Below are 18,467 nucleotides of genomic sequence, written 5' to 3'. Positions count from 1 at the left end.
TCCTTGGTTATGTCGTAGAAATGATATTAGATGCTAAATAGTTCGTGATATCATGTAACGTTGTATACAATAACAGCCGATATTCATTCCTAGTTTTGCGATTGTGTATAATAACATGAAAATCTTAAAACCGTATTGTATCTTCACTTGCATCAGATTCCGTGGGTTAGGAACGTGCCGAGTGCTAATGTGAGTCCGGCACGATTCTGATACCTTATCGCCATTCAACTTAATGTTGCCAGCTTTTATGTTTTCGCATTAATGTTAAATTTGTAAACTGGGAGTTAGTTATCGATGTATTATGAGAACGGTTAGTCTAAGTCATTTTATAAAATGAAACGTATAATTTTAGGGTTTATAAATGGCCTTGCACGTTATCTTGTTTTATATTCTAATAGATTTATGTTGAAAAGCAATTAAGTAGTTCTTTCTAATTCGTATCACAGTTATCATTCACTATTACAGGTAGGTACATAAAATTTTATCAGGATTCCTTTATGGCTTTCGTGCCGACAGGGTAGTTAATGAAGAATTAAAAAATACTGGTTTTCGTTTTTTGGTTTTATTTATCAAGCAGTGTCACTGTGGAAGTTGTCTTAAATTCAATGAAATTAATATAAAATAATATATAAGTAGCTAAACTAAGTACATAAGACCTTAATAAGTTTGAGACACTGGGTGTTTGTTACATTTACATAGTACATAACTTTTTATTCATGATTTTAGCTAACCTATGATCCGAAGATAATATACTTCCACTAAGAAAATGTGTTCAAAACATTTTACAATTTGTCAACGTTTTATAACATCAAAGATTTTGTAAGAAATTAATTTCAAATTGCGTAAAAAAATTAAGACAATTTCTATTAGTATTATAAACGGATTGAAATCGTCGACATTGAAGCTTTGTTACAATAACAAGGTGTCTCACGCTACAGGGGTCCTACCGACAATTTCAATTTATATTTTTATTGCATAATACTTTGAATTATTCATATTGCATTACCGAGATGAGAACAAACGATAAACGCTTTAATTGAGACTGTGGTCTTTTAAGGACGTATTAGATGTAACTGATATGTATTATATTATTATTTGAGTATAGACTTAATATTATAAACGCGATTGTATTAAATATGTTTTTATAAATTTATTCACATATGTTGCTATAAAGAGTACACCTAGTTCGTTTCTAAAGGAATAACCAAATGTGATATTAACAAGCAACACAAATCGAGTTTATTCCTTCATGAAGCAAACTTTTTTGTTTTATTCGGAGTTTGAGTACCAAAGCAATTTTCGACCGTGATAATTCGATGTAGGCGGGGATATGATACTGTGATTGCTTTTTAATTTATTTGTCGATCGCCAGGCTATTTCTTTTGATATTCAAATCGAGGTAACATGGCTACATCCATCTCGCTATAATGAGACGTGGAATGACAAACCACCCTTGCATTGACGCCTCAAGCCACACTTGATTTTTAGGCAGTATAAATATATTTGAGATCAAAATCTTTGGGAATATGAAGTCCTAGAAAGTGCACTCCCATTAAAAAATATGGTTTCGATAGTTGTAATATAATATAATTTTATTTTATACTTTTAATATATTAACAATATTATATATATATTTAGCTTAGATTGTTTCAATTCTGGTAATTTAAACTATTAGTGTAAAATTTAATGTCACTTTCAAAAGCTTTAAAAACTGAATAAAAATAAAAGTAATAAATATAGAGGTAAGTGAAATAAATTCAATATAAAGGAAACTAAAGCATTTTAGTGTAATCTAAAAACCTAGAATCCAGCGCTGTTACACATTTGTAAAAGGAAGAATGTAAAACAATTCAATTGTTGCAATTGTGAATTGTCTACTTTATAGTTGCTCTGTAGATAATATTTATTATTTAATGAATTTTGTTTGAATTTTGCTCGTGTCAATGAATTTTACATATTCCACACTTCCAGTGTGAATGAAGCCATAGCTTAAAAATAATAAAATATTATGAATGTTGTGTCCAGGGTCTACTACTCATTATATTCTACTAGAGAAAATTCGTAAGATATAACATTACAAAATATGACATACTATTCTCCTTCAGATATTAATAAAATCACAGAAGATTGCATAAACCTTTATCAGAGCATCCCTAAAAATGGCAAACCTATTGAAAGCGAGTGGACTGTTTTGTCATGTGTGATTGAACTTGATAAAATATCAAAGAACAATAAAATAGTAGCTTTGGGAACAGGTTCAAAATGTATTGGAGCTACGAAGATGTCATCCTTAGGTAACATTCTAAATGACTCTCATGCTGAAATAATTGCTAGAAGAGGATTTCTTTTATATTTATATAAAAACATTTTAGACACCTTAAGTGAAAAATCCTCAATATTCATCAGAGAAAATGAAAAATTTAAATTAAAAGATAACCTAGAATATTTGTTTTATTCATCACAGATGCCTTGTGGAGATGCTTCGATCATACCTAAGTGTGGTGAACAAGATGACTATGGAGATTTAATTATTAATAGCAAGAGAAAAGCTGATATTAATATATGTGAAATACAAAGTAAGAAAGTTAAAATGGATATACATAGAACCGGAGCTAAATGTTTAACACACGGAAACCAGGATCCAAAGGAACCCGGTGATAAGTATCACCTAATAGGCCAAGTAAGAACTGAACCCGGTAGAGGAGATCGTACATTATCGGTGTCATGTAGTGACAAAATTGCTAGATGGATCCATTTAGGCATCCAAGGAGCATTGTTGAGTTTAATTTTACATGAACCCATCTTTATTAAATGCTTTATATTTGGCTCTGGGACACCTTATTCCAAAGAGAGCCTACACAGAGCACTAATATATAGGGATAATGAAGATGTACTAGGGAGATTACAAGTAGTTCCTGAATTTCATAACTCATCAATAGTGTTTCCGCATATTAGAACTACCAATAGCCTCAGACCTTCAGCCGGCAGTATAATATATGTAAACATAAATAATGGGTATGTGTTTTGTTTTAAGTACGTATAATATTGAAAATAAAATATGTTTTCCATTAAATTTGCTGATTAAATATTTATTAATACATATTATGAGACATCTATCTTATTTAATGTTACTATTTTAATGACTAGTATGTATTTTTTTTATGCCAATATCAAATATGTTCTGTTTCTTACAAAATGTATAGTTTCTTAAATTGTAATAATTAGCACTCATTGATTTGCATGCTAGCTTTATTATGAACACAGTTACTGCTAAAATCATGTTGTTTTAAAAATTATATATTATTATATCATAATATTTTTGACCTAATAACGTTATTGTCTTTTAAGGTTACAAGAGGTCGCAGTTCAAGGTGTGAAGTTGGGTTTAACAAAAAAGAAAGCGAATTCTTTAAACCACTGCTTAAGTATTTGTAAATACAATTTATACAGAATATTCTTGGAGATTCTTGAAAAAAATCATGATCTGAAAAAGATTATTTGCTGTGAGGAATTAAAAGACATCCCATACAACAAGATGAAACGGAAAGCTGTATTGTATCAGGAGAAATGGACAGAAATAAAAGACAATTTCTTTAAAGCATGGACAGTCAAACCAGATATATGGAATTTTTGTATAAACGATAAATAATAAAAGTAAATTAAACTGTTGTTTTATTAAGAGATTAATGATTGCTGAAGAAGTTTACAAATTAGGATATTTTATACTTTTAGAAGAATTATGTTAAATGAATTCAGGCTTAGTACGGTTTTTCTACTTTTCGTTTACAGATCATAATTAACTTAAAAGAAAATATTTTTTCTTTATTTGTCGAGAGTGTAATATGTCTTTTTCACCTTCATATTTCAAGATTTCACAAATTGTTGCTATTTATAAGACAAAAGTAGCATGGTACATATTTTAGCACTATGTTAATAATAATAACATAATTTATTATATAAAAAAACGATTGTGCTTTGTACTATAATGGCCCGTTTGAAGCATTTATCGAACAATCAAAAACGGCTTACATTATTACGTAAAAGTGGTGTCTTACTCTGCTGGACGGATATAAAGCACACAAAGTTACGATTTACGAACCACTGGCTTTCATATGAAAATGAGCGCATCGAAATCTGTCGATCCGTTACGAGTTACGATGATACTGACAAATAAACAAATACACAAACACGCAGACGCACACAGCCTATTTCATATATAAACATTGTCAAAAATTTAATAAAATTGATATTTTTTATAAACCTTGGTCTGTGGTCATTACTATTCACTTTGCATATCAAGGAAATTTAATAGACCTAAATCATATTAATTACTGATTATAATTGTTTAAAAAATCCATGACTGTAATTACAACTTGTATAAATATAGAATTATCTTTTCTGTATTCTTTATTCAAATACTAGGATGTAACGAACGTTGATACTTGAATTAAATTCTTTTTTTAATTAAATTCTATCGGTTAATTAAAAATAAGCCAATTGCTCAAGAAAAAGTTTTTACATATGTACCTACATGGAGATAATGTTACGCTTCTGACAAATTAGAAAAAAATCGTTGACATTTGTAGTGTCACGTCGTTTCATATCCTTCGACTGTTTTGGTTACCAATTAACCTTTATCACTTACCAACCTTTTTTTTCCAACTGCCTACAATAAAGAGTGTGAAAAATTAAAGGAAAAAGCATAGACAACTATACAAAATATGCAAAGAAATTCTATTAAAGAAATCATATTTTTTTTTATTACGGACTAACCTGATCGTTTACACCAATACTATAATTTTAGACTTTCCTTAAAAATACCTTGTTATTTTATCTAATCCATAGCATTTAAGACTCGGACCCGAGTAACATAAATTTATAAAAGGTTCGTGTCACTTCTGTAGATACTTGTTAAAATACCTAACATAAAAAGTTAATGGATGTTTTAACACAGCTTCTAAGCTATTTGAGTAAATCCTGCATCTTATTGAATAGACATCGAATCGACTTTCTAGGAATAGTCACTGTCAGTAGATCATAGACGCCCACCTCGACGATTGTAGAAAAGACCACCTGCCATTATAAAGTAGTTTAAGTAAAACAAATGACGTATGTTATTCAAAAGAGGAAGTGCCTAAAGCGATTGCATAAGTAATTGATAGTAGATTAGGCACTATTATTTAACGATAACAGGGATTATCGCAATTATATAACCGCTGAAGTTTAGATATTAAAAAATCCTCACGATTTTAACTGTTATTATTTTCTAATAGTTTTTTATTTACCTTGAATTTATACTTGCTACCAAAAATCTTAACGTTGTCAAAAACAACGGAGATATATTTTTCTTCATTTAAGAGGCAACAATAGATTTTCCTATAATTTTATTTTTTAACCTCTCTAAGATATCTACAGATTTTACATTTTATATTTGAAGTGAAATTTACAAGCATAATTTATGTGATTTTTTATATCCTATTTTAGAAATTATAACAATAACATGTATGAAACATAAAGTTATGATAAGTTCTTAAAGAATAATTTATTTCAATGATATATAACCAGGCCGCGTGTTCACGGTGGATGCAGGCCGCTTCAGACCGAACCACTTTGAAGTCGATGAGGGAGGCCTGTGTCCAGCAATGGACCTCACATAGCTGAAATAGTTGTAGTAGTATACATAACTGAACCTAACAAACGTCGGGATCATATAAAAATACCAAAAAGACGCGTTGAATCTGAAATAATGAGTTTCGCTTAAGGCTTAATTATTTCATTACCCAGTTTATATGATGAGCGGTCTCGTAATATTTTAAACCTAAGGTATTAAAAAACTTTGTCTTAACTCTTAACTTAACTTAGGTATTTATTTTAAATTGACACAAAATATAATATTCATTTTTATAAAGTTTTAGAAAGTGGGTATCCCGTATCTCTCGGACGGATAATATTGTTCTTGCCCGGTGAACACGAGCTATTCTAAACGTCCATAAAGATTGAAGAGTAATATTTCCCTAAAGTACAATTCAAATATCTCATGAATTAAATATTTTATCAATCAATAAAACATCTATTAAAATACATTACATTTAGGTAGGTCATCCGTGGGTTTATTCTTGTTGTTCACTTTGACAGTACAATACCCCGCCTAGAAAATAAATCATGGCAGGTGAGCGCGTGCGCAGCTCGGTCGAACCATAGATATTTATTATAACATATTTGTATGTCTTCTTTAAACCATGTTTCATAACGAATCCCATGATTATAACTATCATTTAGACTTGCAATATTACGTTCTTATAAATTTTAGCCAATTAATTTTACCATCTTTACTAATTTGTTTTGTTTTGTCCGTTTGCTTAAAATGCCTTTATGAATATAACAGTTAGGTCGTCAATTGGCTGTTCATAAGATTCCTTTATCTGGGGGCGTGTGCTGTCACGGTTTGTTGTTTACACACAACAAATTGCCATGGTTAAGACTCCAGTTACGAAAATCTGACACTGCTAACACCCTAATAAATCTCAGCAGATACTAGAGCGAAGTTTACTTATATATTATATTCTGTTTTTCATATAAATCATTTTGTTTGACGCTATTAAAAAAGAAAAAGATAATTTATTTATTAGTTATCTTGAACTTAGAATTGTATGTGTGTTTATCAAGCGACTTCAAAAAAGCAGGAGGTTTACAATTCGTCTGTATTTTCTTTCGAACGATTCAAAACGACAAGAAATTCGTGTTCATTAAAGTTTGATACTATTAAAATGACAACAATCGCTGGACGGTAAAATTAAGTTATGTATTTCTTGTAGTAGATAGTAGCCATATTGGATGTAGGTTTAGATTCTTAGAAACGGAAATGTACAAAAAACTGTTAACTCGTCATTGGTTCTATGTAACAGAATAAAAGGCAGTCTGTCTGCTTTCAAGCCATGTAAAGTAAGCTACAGTTACACGGCTTGTGGTCCATATCGGTAGAATGACGAATACGTACAAGGGATCACTCGTTAAAGAAATTGGTCAATATGTTGCAGGGTGAATGCTGCGGTCATCACCACAGATAAGCCTTAGTATGACTTTTTTGGGTTAATGTTGTGTTGTTTATTTGACAGATCTGTATTTAGATGGCTCCTTACGATATTCCAATTATATCGAAATAATAATTTTGTTTTTATTTAAAAGTATTTGTTTTACTTTTTGATTGTGAAAGCATAACGGCATTAATCGCAAAGTAAATAAAATCTATAAATGTAGGGTAGAATCATAGAAAAAAAGTTTTTTTTTGAGTACTAGATTAATATAAATGGGTACGTGGGAGCTCTACATAAATTAGTTTATTATTTTGAAAAATAGTTTTTTATTTTTATGTGGAATGTAAAGTTATAATCTAATCTGTATATGCAACTACAACAAAGCTCCGAAAGGATTGTTATGTTCTTAATCTCTGTGTATATATATATCTAGATTCTAGACGATAAAAAAATGCAAAAATAAATAAAATATCACACACCGTTAATACTGTTTAATCTTCTTTGAATTTTATAGTTATTTTTAAAGAATTTTATTTAAATTCTAAATTAAATTTCTTTCTGAAGTTGTACTTACACGTAATTGAAGACGATACTTATAGTATTTCATCTTAACAATTTTAAAATTGTACTTTTACAAACTGTTTACTTAATCATCAATACATATATATTAATCTAAAAGATATATGGTAGTTCCTCGCGATTTTGTTCCTTCGATTTCATTATTTTCTAAAACCGTTTCAAATTGGCTCACTAAGTTTTTGTTAGCTATTAAAAAGACCGCTGGGCAAAAAGTAATAAATCGCTTCGAGACCCTCAAAAAGTTTAGTTTTATAAATAATCTTTAAAAAACAAATTTAAGGAAATAATAGGTTGCAAATTACAGGGTCCCCAGAGGTTATTGTTCCAAGTAATGAATTGAAGAAAACGTCTTGTGATTTATTATAGACATTTAAATATAGTCTTTATAGACCGAAACGATAATGTTATGTAGTCAGTGGTCGTGCAGTCACCGGCTTTTCGCCGTTCAGATCCGAAGTATCTATCCATTGCTAACGCCAACAATTGATAAATATGCCAACAGCATTGTAGGCTTCTGAAGCATTGATAATCTGATTTATAGTTTAAAATGTAGTTGTAAACAACTTGCAGTTGTTCTTTGATAGATTATTCTGAATGAATTGATAACGGATTTTTAAATTGAAGTGTGTAATTAGTGAAAGATTTTAAAGAATATATTTTTTTTATATTCATCATCGTAAAGAAGAACACGATTTTTTTGTAAATATTAGTACATAGATATAAGTAAAATAATTGTACACAACTCTATTAACTATTAATAAAAGTTTTTAGAGTGTAATATTAAGTAATAAAAATATAATAGAATGTATTATTTTAATAATTCCTTGATATGTTTGAATAAACACTGATATATTTAAACTAGACACGTTTGTAAGGCACGACTATTTTAATTTGTGTATTTTTTCCATAGTAGGTAATGTTGTTCCAGCTTGTTCTAACTGAAAGCCTTAAAAGGTTGAGAGATGACTAGATATGTATTGTTTAATGGGCGAGTGTGAACGCTATTGTTAAGTCAAAGGAACGAGCTTTGACACGCGATACTGTTTGTGAAATGTTTACGTCACGATTTAAAATATTAAAATAGCAACTTATTACCATTTCAAATAAAGTCTTTGATTTAATTAAAACTATTTTCATCGACTTTTAGGTTTAATGTATATTTTAAAAGTACTACAGCGGCGACGAACTTATCATTCCAATATCAGTTGTCGAATCCTATTAACTTCATTAAACTATCCTTATTTTAATGATTCATTAGTTGTGAGCATCCAGATAATGAGACATGAAGTTAAATGCTAGAAAAATAATATTATATATACAATATAAAATATACATACATCTTGGCTCTAATCTTTATCATTACTTAATCACAAATATAGGGTCTTATTGAACCACTTGTTAGTTGGACTCAAGCCAAGCTAAAAGCTCAAAAGGTTTAACTTCATAAATTTGAAGATATAAAGCTTTAATTTAATATTTTATGATCTATTAGCCACAAATTTCTTATTCTTGAAAAGTGTTACACTTGCTTGATATTTTTTGACTATTTATAGAGAAATTCAATATACAAGATTCATTAATTGTAGACTGTAGTTATAACTAAATGTCTTAACTTTAAATCTTTCTTTAATTCCTTGATAAAAACTGATTACGTTAGTTACACTTGTACCAACAAATTGGTTTTTAATAGAAAATCTTCGTATTTTTTTTTTGTATATCGAAATAAAGTAGTGAGTAGAAAAAAAATTCAAATTATATTGACCGAGTTATAGACATCACTTTACACTTAGCCCTCTATAACAGGTCGCTTCGTTTGTTCCATCATAATATAAAAGTACCCTCCCCGTCAGTGGCTATTGCCGCCATGTAGTGTAATATAAATTATTAACATATCTAATTTAAAATAAAAATATCTTATCATTTTTAAAATTTTAAAGGACATTACAAAAACAACATTATAAGTAATATCTTCAATTTATCGTTGAAACTATTTAAACCTTGAGAAAAATACGATTGTAGTTATAACGTGTAAGTATACATAACTGATTAAATTATTAAGCAAAAAAATATCCCAGAAACCTCATTATCGATTCGTTATTATCAAAATCAACTTCTAAATTTAATTATGTCATTGCATATAACATTTAAGAATTCGTTGGAAATTTTAAGCATTTTATTTTATATGACCGGAGAGATAAAACGCCTTTGTGTGAAACTTACACGTATTTTTTAATACATCGAAGTTTAAGTAAGTACATGACTAATATCCTGTACAAAAATTTCATTAAAAAACCAATTCTATTAATTCTCACCGGTAATGGTCTTGCGAAACATTTTTAACATAAACAAAATTAATAAATTACTATAGAGAGTTGTTACATGCACAATAAATTAGCTATCACTTTAACTAAACATTTTAAAGGTTATAGGTTCGTTCCTAGAAATTATAATGTCCATTATAATGAAGACTTCAACTGAGGTGCCATAAAATAAAGAAATGCGTCTCTCTAAGTCGAAACAAAGCGGGACAAGAACATAAAAATATGAATAGCGTAGCTATAAATATCAGAGACGTGCAAAAAGCGGGTTCATCGCTATGGCGACGATTGCATAAATATAGCGAAGCGTGTTCGAGGAAGTCTTGGTAATGAGTAATTTGCATCGGGAAGCCGTCTCGAAGCATTTTTCCAATTCAACTTTCCATAATGAGCCGTGAAACCATGTAGGGTTTCTATTCCCAACTCCTCGGCTTGTAATATAAGAATTTTAATGTTTGCTGACGCACTTTATTACGTCAGTGTAACAACAATAGAGCTTAGATGTATTAAAAACCATAATACCTGTTAATAATGCAATTGTACTGTATAGTCTCGCAGATCATAATATTACGTCTTGACACTCTTATACATACTGAATAAGGGATTGTAACAGTAGTTTATGCAAATATAACGAAGTTGAAATTAATAGTACGCCAATTTAATCTAGTATCCGTAGAAAGCATTCATAAACGTTTACTTAAAGTATCGTTAAGCTTTAAATGTTGCGTGTTAATGCGTGTATTTCGTGGAATGCAGAGAAGGTAGTGTAGGTGGAGCGGTGGACAGTCGACAGATCCAATTACATCGTAGTGCGAATTAATTTACAGTACAAGGCGCCGCGGCGTCGCTCTCACCTTGACATGTCGCGGACGTATCCAACTCGGACAGGACCCAGACCCTACAGGTTTGCGTAAGCCCTTAACACGGCTTAAGGATTAACACTCGCACTTTCGCTTGCTTTCATTTTCATTCCTTAAATTTTTTGCCGCATCATAATCGAAACACGTAATACTCTGACTGGTCCAATTGCAAGTTAAACAGTACAAACAAAAAAATATGTTTGCTAAACAAATGTTATTCGTTGAGGCTCGGCAGTTTGGGGACTTTTTTTCTTTACGAAAAATTCTTAGAAGAATGTGTCAAAGCAAATCTTAAACTGTAGACGGCTTTTCCGAGATCGTCAGTATCTGCTTGTATGAGATAATGATAATGGCATTCCATAAAGCATGCGCATACGTAAAATTAGAACGGAGGCTGTATAATCGCTGCGCGTGCGCTTCTGATGCAGCGTGGTTTGGATTTTGGCGTCAGTCGCATAGGTATAGTTGTGGCCGACGGACGAATCGACGGCGCGCGCCCATTGCAATCACGCTTTCTCGAACGCATTTACGATTTAACGATATAAATGATATAATTTTTGTGAGACGAAGAAAGTGAACATTAAACTGATGTGTTAAACGATCGCTGTTATCATGTCCGGCTGAGAATTTCGTTTCATTTGTGTCGAAAATTAAAATCTGTCCAAATGAAGATGACTGTAAATCGCATAAGGGTAGTTGTTCTTGGGAGTCCTAGAAGCGGAAAATCAGGTTAGTTTATATTTATTATAGTTATATTTTATGTTAGTCGACGTTGGTGAAAATAAAAAAATAACATGTATTGAAGTCAAACATAATATGAATAAATTTAGAATATAAAAATAATATAGAAAATGATATGAGAACAAATAACTTGATATATTTGACGAAACTTTACTTAACTCTTTTAACCCAAACTCATCCAAACCACAATTGAAAAGTAGGTAATACAATTTTAATTCTGTTTCCATATGATGAAAATGTGCAGAAAAAAAAATACTTTTAGTTTGAACAGAGAATAATTTATAATAAGATTTAATGTTAGATATTTTAGATTAGACCTTTAATTGAATTAATCACTAATAAAAAACTAAAGAAACTAGAAAAATTCAATGAAACGTAATGTTGATTCCAATTTTAAATTGATTATTCTATAATATATTTTAAAACGTGATATACATTCCAAGCACATTGTTAATATTAATGACAAGGTCGGAATCCCATTGTTTTATATCAATATAAACTTCGTGTTATCACTGCATTCCAAGAGATTAACTCTCATCCAACAATTAAATTACATTTATATTATTTAAATAATAAAATAGCAATTAATGTCAATAAAACAATATAATAAATAAATTAAAATTTTATTCTTAAATATTTTCATGTCCTTTCAATGAATACATTTTGTAACTAGTTCAATTTTTTTTTTTAATTCTTAACTATAATTTTTGTATTTTATATATATATTTTTTATAAAGTAATCCAATCAGCGTACATACATATTATTAGGATATAAAAATTTATATTCTACTTAGTACTTAATAATAATTCTTTAATGTATTTAGTCTTAAAACGTAAATTTCAGTACTCACTGCAGATTACGGATCCAATTTTCGTCTTACATATTTTTTTTGATAAATATAAAAAAAAATGGTAGCAAATTCATATTTTTAGATATTTTTTTTGTATATATTTACTATGATGTTTACTCACAAAATTAACGTTCTATGAATGATGTAGAATTTTATAATTTTAACAATAATTTTACGAATGGCACTAATTTATTTCGACGTAATGCACATCGTTACGGCATCTGCAATCTGAGAACTCTATGATAAAGATTCTTTGCTGGGGAATAAAAAAATTACAAATCCAATCGATCCTTATCCAGGATATTTAACAGTTAATACGTATAAGCTATTATAAGTCTAGAATTACTGTTAAGTTTAAAAGAAGTGTCCGCATAACTTAATGCAAGACATATAAGTATGTATGTACGTACATGTCGATCAACGACCTCGGTAACTACGGGACGTTAAGTTACACAACGCTGGCGCCAGTTGACGGGAAATTGCTGACCCAAGTCAAGCGAAGTCGCCAAGTAATTGCAGCGCCCTAATTGCACCCTGACTGACTGCCTTTGCAAATCATTACTAGTAGATCTGACGTGCGAAATTGTTTTTTTGTTAGCAAATTGTAGTGACCGAGTAACATCGTTGAGTCGTATTTGATTGTATGCTTTTTCTCATTATTTGTAAGACTAGGTTTAGGCTTCGATTCCAAGTCTATGTTACAGCTAAAAAAAAGTTGTGGCTAAAAAAATCCCTACAAAATTTTGTCTGACACAACGTTATTATGTCTAAAATACATTGTTAAGTGTTATAAAAATATATTAAAATTTTTGGAATGCAAACAAACATTCAGCGACCATTATACACAGGTACCTCGTATTTTTTAATGCAGTCTATTAGTAAAATATTTTAATTAAAAAAATACAGTTAATTTGAATTTTTTTAAAGAAGTTTGAGTATTTTATAGGTCTGTTGTATTTTGGAGGTCCTTAATTTATTTCGGTATTCTTTTCATCTTGAAATGTTACTGCGAATGTTCGATCGTTCGTCGCTCATTGAGTGTGATTAAGGTCAAGGTTTGACACCGACTCATGTAAAATATCTCGTTACATATTATATTACAATTTATTTCTGAGATGGGGTCAGGAATACGATAAATACACATAATTTTCAATGACTATTATGTAAAAATACATTTTTTTTAAAATATTTTATATATGAATATTGTTTTAATAATAAAGTGAGTTCACATGTGTGTCATATTAAAAAACATATTTATTAATATATTTATAATTACTTACATGTCTTTGAAATATTATACATAATTACGAATTTTGTTACAATAAGATCCGTATGTCACCAATAGACACGATTATTGAATTATTAAAAATTAGATGCAATTGAAAATTAATCATACTCTCTGATTTTCTTAATTTAATCAAAAAAATCTTTTAATTTTAGACGTTTAAACGAAAGCAGTTAATTCAGTTTAAATTTGTAGGTATGAAGTTTAAATTTCTTTGCAGTAAGGTCATAAATATTTAAAAAATATTCAATTTCATAATCTAATATTTCTACACGTCCATTAAGTACGTGAAAATTATTAGCGGGACTTTAGATGTTTTTCATAATACCAGCTATCTCCTGACTGTCAGCGTTTATATTACGTGCTGGGACATTTGATGGATGGTACCAGTAATCTATTAATTACTCATAGATTTTGGTCGATACAACACTTATTGTGCTCTCTGTAGCGGACCATTCATCATGCTTCTCTGTGCCATGTTGTTTTACTACAACAATTTGTCTTATACGCTCCAACGAATTTAGTAAAATTTTTTAGTTGTTCGAAAATCTATATTACTTAATGACCAGTTAAAGTTCAATGGGTGTTGAATGTTAAAAATAAAAACGTAATCTGATAACAGAGAAAGCAAACTGTTATTGCTCAATGGAGGTGAGAAAGAATAAAAAAAGAATCGAAATCGACAGTCATTTTGTATGTTCGATGGCCGTTTATGTGCTGTATTCATGATTTTTACTCAGATTCTTAATAACTTTTCGATATAATCATTTTACATTAATTCTTTGTAATATTTTCTTTTTTTAAATACTAATGTGATATAAATCATTAGCTTCATGCTGCAAATTGGATCGTCTATTTTAAGAACAGAAATTAATCACTCTAGATTATCATTCATATCAGTTTTTAATATATTTCATGTATTATAAACAGGTAACACTATTTGTGGATCGAAATAGCAATATGGTACCTAATTTCAAGTTCATTGTCATGCGGTAGTCGGCCCCGGTTGCATAATGTTGTGGCATTAGTTTGATGTAAGCCGATTTACTGTCAACCTGAACGGTAACAACGCTAACTCCCCAAAGAAATATTCCACGTCGCAGCAAATGACTCATAATAATAGCTGTTATAGAACACAACAAAGCTCCACCAATCGCCGATGCAATGAATTCACTTTGCAGTACCTTTGAAATGGATTATTGTGACTTGTGTACACTGTTACGATGACATAAACGTTTTACATTTCAGACTTTGCATTCAATGCCCGTATAGATCGGTAGCTGTTGAGGCAAGGAAAAAATGTAATCAATAAATGGTAAATCAAAATTTGTGACGTCAAGATTTATATATTTGCGAATTACATGATCCTTACAATATTCTTCAATGTTAAATCATAAAAGCAATCCGTCTTCCGCATGTAGTGCTTAGTTTATATTATAAAACACATCATTAGAATGTCCAACTATAATCCATCAAACGACTGAGAACATGTCTCGTTCGTTCAAGCATTGTCAGAGAAGCAATCAGCTGTTTGAATGCATGCACTCCTTTTGATATGCGGCTAGGATTTTCCACACTTCATTTTGTTGGGTGCTGGTAGCCGTGACCATACAAACAATGTGCCACGTCATCCTTACTGATTGTAGACACCCTTAAATAAGAATTCAAGGAGTATCACGGGGCCAATACAAGACTAATCAATACCACGACCGCTAGAAAGTTAGGAGCATTGACCCTTTGATGACTTTTGAAGTAGGAAAAAGTTAGTTGCTTCTAAGTAGTATTATTTATATAGGTGTATAAAAATTATTAAATTTAATTATTGATTATTTTATAAACTTTTCTTTGTTACAGCAGTGGTAGTGCGCTATCTAACAAAACGCTATATCGGAGAATACAGCTCAACAGGAGGTAAGATCAAGACATATATATATATATGTGTGTGTCTGTGTATTACACATTTTATCATACTTTTAAGTGACATATCACTTTTGTTTTTTACATATAAATTTAACAATTAATCTTCAAAAATCAACATTATCGAAATTAAAATACGTCAAGAGATAACGCAAAACAATCCGGTTTGTAGAAAACACAGCTTCCTTCCGACCTTAAAAAACGTACGTCAGAGACGTGACGTTAAACGGTCAAAAAGAAATTGGAATAATTGTTTTTACATAACATAAAAGTATATTAACAGAGTTTAAGTAGGAAGGCGCCGATTGAGAAAAAGCGAGAATTAATGTCACTTGTTATTAATAAGGTCAATGATAAAAAGGAACGTTCTTTTTCATGTTTTAACATTTTTATCGATAGTAGCTGAATGTAAAAGCGGATTTATTTTTTTATTATAATGGCTTTTTGATGTCCATTAACGGTTACCGATGATTACTTTAGTGTGTTTTATTTTATATGTATTATCTTTATCTTAGATTTCCTGTATCAACACCGTGTTGCCTTTGATGGCGCTGTTTCGGAGGTTGAGATACTGGACACGTCTAATTGCGCGGTAAGTTATTTTATTTATCGTTGTCTCACGACTGACATATCTAAAAATTTTATATCCGATTTATTTGTTGAAAAGCATATTTATCAAGGCAATGTTATAACTTTAATTTTGTAGCTAATTGTAAGAATTTAATTTTCTAGCCAATTTTAAGAATATAAAAAGTGCGTGATTTTACAAAAGAAAAAAAAAACACACTCTAACATTAGGAAAATTAGGCTATTAAGGATATCTTAAGAATAGACAACCCACCAATCCATTGGTTCTTAATTTTCTTTAATTTGAAAACTATTAACACCGAAAACAATTTTTTTTTTATTATGCAATTAATTTAAAATATGGATCTCCATTACGGTGCTTTGATAGATATTGTAATAAGCTTGAATAATGCATAATCAAGAGATAGATGGGCTGAAACTTAATTTAGTGGCAAACAATGAAGATGTTAATCTGACAGGTTAGCTCGCGGCGTCGTTTGATGTACTGCGTACGATTTAATTACATGAAATTTATTACAAGGTTCAACTAGTGAGTTACTGAAGGAATTGTATGATAAATCCTATGCCGGAACAAGGAATTTGTAAAATCGAATTGCTGTTACGTTGCGTAAACATGTAATTAAACTACTTCGTCATTGTTGAGATGGAGTTGATAGGGTGTTTTGATTAATTTGAATAAACTCCATGGGTTAACAGATTATATATTGATCTGTCTCATCTATGGAACAAAATCTATTTAATCACTTGAAGAGATCGGAAATAGATCGAGAATTAATTGGACTACGATTAAGAAATCTTGTTAAAAGTGAGATTTAATAGAACTGTATTATTTTTTACCTAATTAAAGTTTTCGTTCGTATAGATTCGTGGTTGTCTAGGAGAGCACATACGTTGGGGGGATGCCTTCGCCGTCGTTTACTCTGTCTGTGAGCGACGATCGTTCCTTGCGGCAGCAGAGATACTATCGTTGTTAGAAAGGACCCGCCTGCCCAGCTGTGCTGCTGTCACACTATTGGGCAACAAACGTGACCTCGAACACGCCAGGTTAGCATAGAAAACTGACAATTCAATTCATTTTTTATGGGGTAATGCAAGAAATGTCACAGTGTGAGGTACTAATAATGTTGTTTTATAGGGAGGTCCATGCGGATGAGGGTCAAGAGCTGTCGTTGCGTTTCGGATGCCAGTTCTACGAGGTGTCTGCGGCGGAGTCGTGTGCTGGCGCCGCCCTCGCCTTCCACGCTCTGCTGAGAGAGGCGCGAGCGTTGGCTCTCTTACTGCCAGCGCCCAGGCGGAAACTGGCTGCCTACTCCGTCTCTAAGGTACGACAAATAACACTATTAAAATTAAGATAACGAAACTAGATAAAGTTTGTAAACAAATATTGGCACTTTATGACGACCGTGTTATTTATTATTTTGAATTAAATGAACAGAAAATTAAATACAGATAAATAAAACAACCGAAGTAATCGGAAAGAATTGTTTTTTTTTTTTTTAATATTAATTCGAATGCTTCTATCACCAAATAATTTAAGTATAAACTTATTACCTAAGATGTTTTATGCGGATTTTAATTTTATTAACATATTCTAATCACTTTCAACCTTCAAACATTTATATTTTATTTACATTATTTACAGGTAATCGGAACGATATTCGGAAAGAACAGTAAAAGCGTACGAAAGAAACGACCATCGCTTAGCATTTAATACATTAATTTATTATATACAATGCATTTATAGACTGCGTTTAGATTAATTATGATGCCAATATGTAAATAAAATGACATGAATTGTTACAATATGTAATCGTTGAATACCTTGTATCGAAAACAGTGGCGTGTATGCCTGATCTCTTTAATCCCCTAAAACTATGTTAGTTGTAATGTGACGTATGTAAACTCGTCAGTAATGCCACCCCGAGATATTGTAAATATAATAATAAATAAATGTATATATTAATGAAAGTAAGCCTCGCATTGACATTGTTAAGTTTTAATTAGGTGTAAATAAACTACGAATTAGTATACACATATACATACATATAATATTTTTTATTTCGACTATAATAAAACATTTTATGGCTATAAAAAATTGGTTTCATTTATCTACTTGGAATTTTATTTCATAATCATAATAAAGTTAACAGTTAAAATATAACGAAGTTTGCTATCGTTTAAATGATATATGATAGGAACTGTTGACCCAAAGCCCCCAAGATTAGCCCCAAGCGTGGGGTTTTACCCCAGATTCTGCCCCATATATCTTTCAAAACAGACACTAACAAGGTGCA

At 30.5% G+C, this 18,467-nt stretch overlaps 2 protein-coding genes across 2 annotated transcripts; both read left to right on the top strand.

Annotated features, from left to right (window-relative positions):
• Positions 1 to 1,853: 1,853 nt before the first annotated feature.
• Positions 1,854 to 3,664, top strand: LOC116767048 (tRNA-specific adenosine deaminase 1). Its single transcript, XM_032657200.2, has 2 exons — positions 1,854 to 3,015; positions 3,349 to 3,664. Exons 1-2 carry the CDS (start codon positions 2,084 to 2,086, stop codon positions 3,647 to 3,649), a joined length of 1,233 nt encoding a protein of 410 aa, XP_032513091.2. The 5' UTR covers positions 1,854 to 2,083; the 3' UTR covers positions 3,650 to 3,664.
• Positions 3,665 to 11,234: 7,570 nt separating this feature from the next.
• Positions 11,235 to 18,262, top strand: LOC116767092 (ras-related and estrogen-regulated growth inhibitor-like protein). The gene is made up of 6 exons (XM_061521692.1): positions 11,235 to 11,520; positions 15,523 to 15,579; positions 16,101 to 16,177; positions 17,036 to 17,217; positions 17,309 to 17,495; positions 17,816 to 18,262. Exons 1-6 carry the CDS (start codon positions 11,457 to 11,459, stop codon positions 17,882 to 17,884), a joined length of 636 nt encoding a protein of 211 aa, XP_061377676.1. The 5' UTR covers positions 11,235 to 11,456; the 3' UTR covers positions 17,885 to 18,262.
• The last annotated feature ends 205 nt before the right edge of the window (positions 18,263 to 18,467 follow it).

Source organism: Danaus plexippus, chromosome 10 (assembly GCF_018135715.1).
Source record: "Danaus plexippus chromosome 10, MEX_DaPlex, whole genome shotgun sequence".
In the NCBI taxonomy this organism is placed as follows: Eukaryota; Metazoa; Arthropoda; class Insecta; order Lepidoptera; family Nymphalidae; genus Danaus; species Danaus plexippus.
The sequence above is the reverse complement of the archived record's forward strand: the minus strand, read 5'-3'. Positions and strand labels throughout refer to the sequence as shown.

What these genes read in the sequence shown, in the direction of transcription:
- LOC116767048 (XM_032657200.2), top strand. Translation starts at nt 2,084, where the DNA reads ATGACATACTATTCTCCTTCAGATATTAATAAAATCACAGAAGATTGC. An exon ending in TATGTAAACATAAATAATGG is followed by an intron (nt 3,016 to 3,348) that starts GTATGTGTTTTG and finishes TTGTCTTTTAAG; the next exon opens with GTTACAAGAGGTCGCAGTTC.
- LOC116767092 (XM_061521692.1), top strand. Translation starts at nt 11,457, where the DNA reads ATGAAGATGACTGTAAATCGCATAAGGGTAGTTGTTCTTGGGAGTCCT. An exon ending in TCCTAGAAGCGGAAAATCAG is followed by an intron (nt 11,521 to 15,522) that starts GTTAGTTTATAT and finishes TCTTTGTTACAG; the next exon opens with CAGTGGTAGTGCGCTATCTA. An exon ending in TGGACACGTCTAATTGCGCG is followed by an intron (nt 16,178 to 17,035) that starts GTAAGTTATTTT and finishes TCGTTCGTATAG; the next exon opens with ATTCGTGGTTGTCTAGGAGA.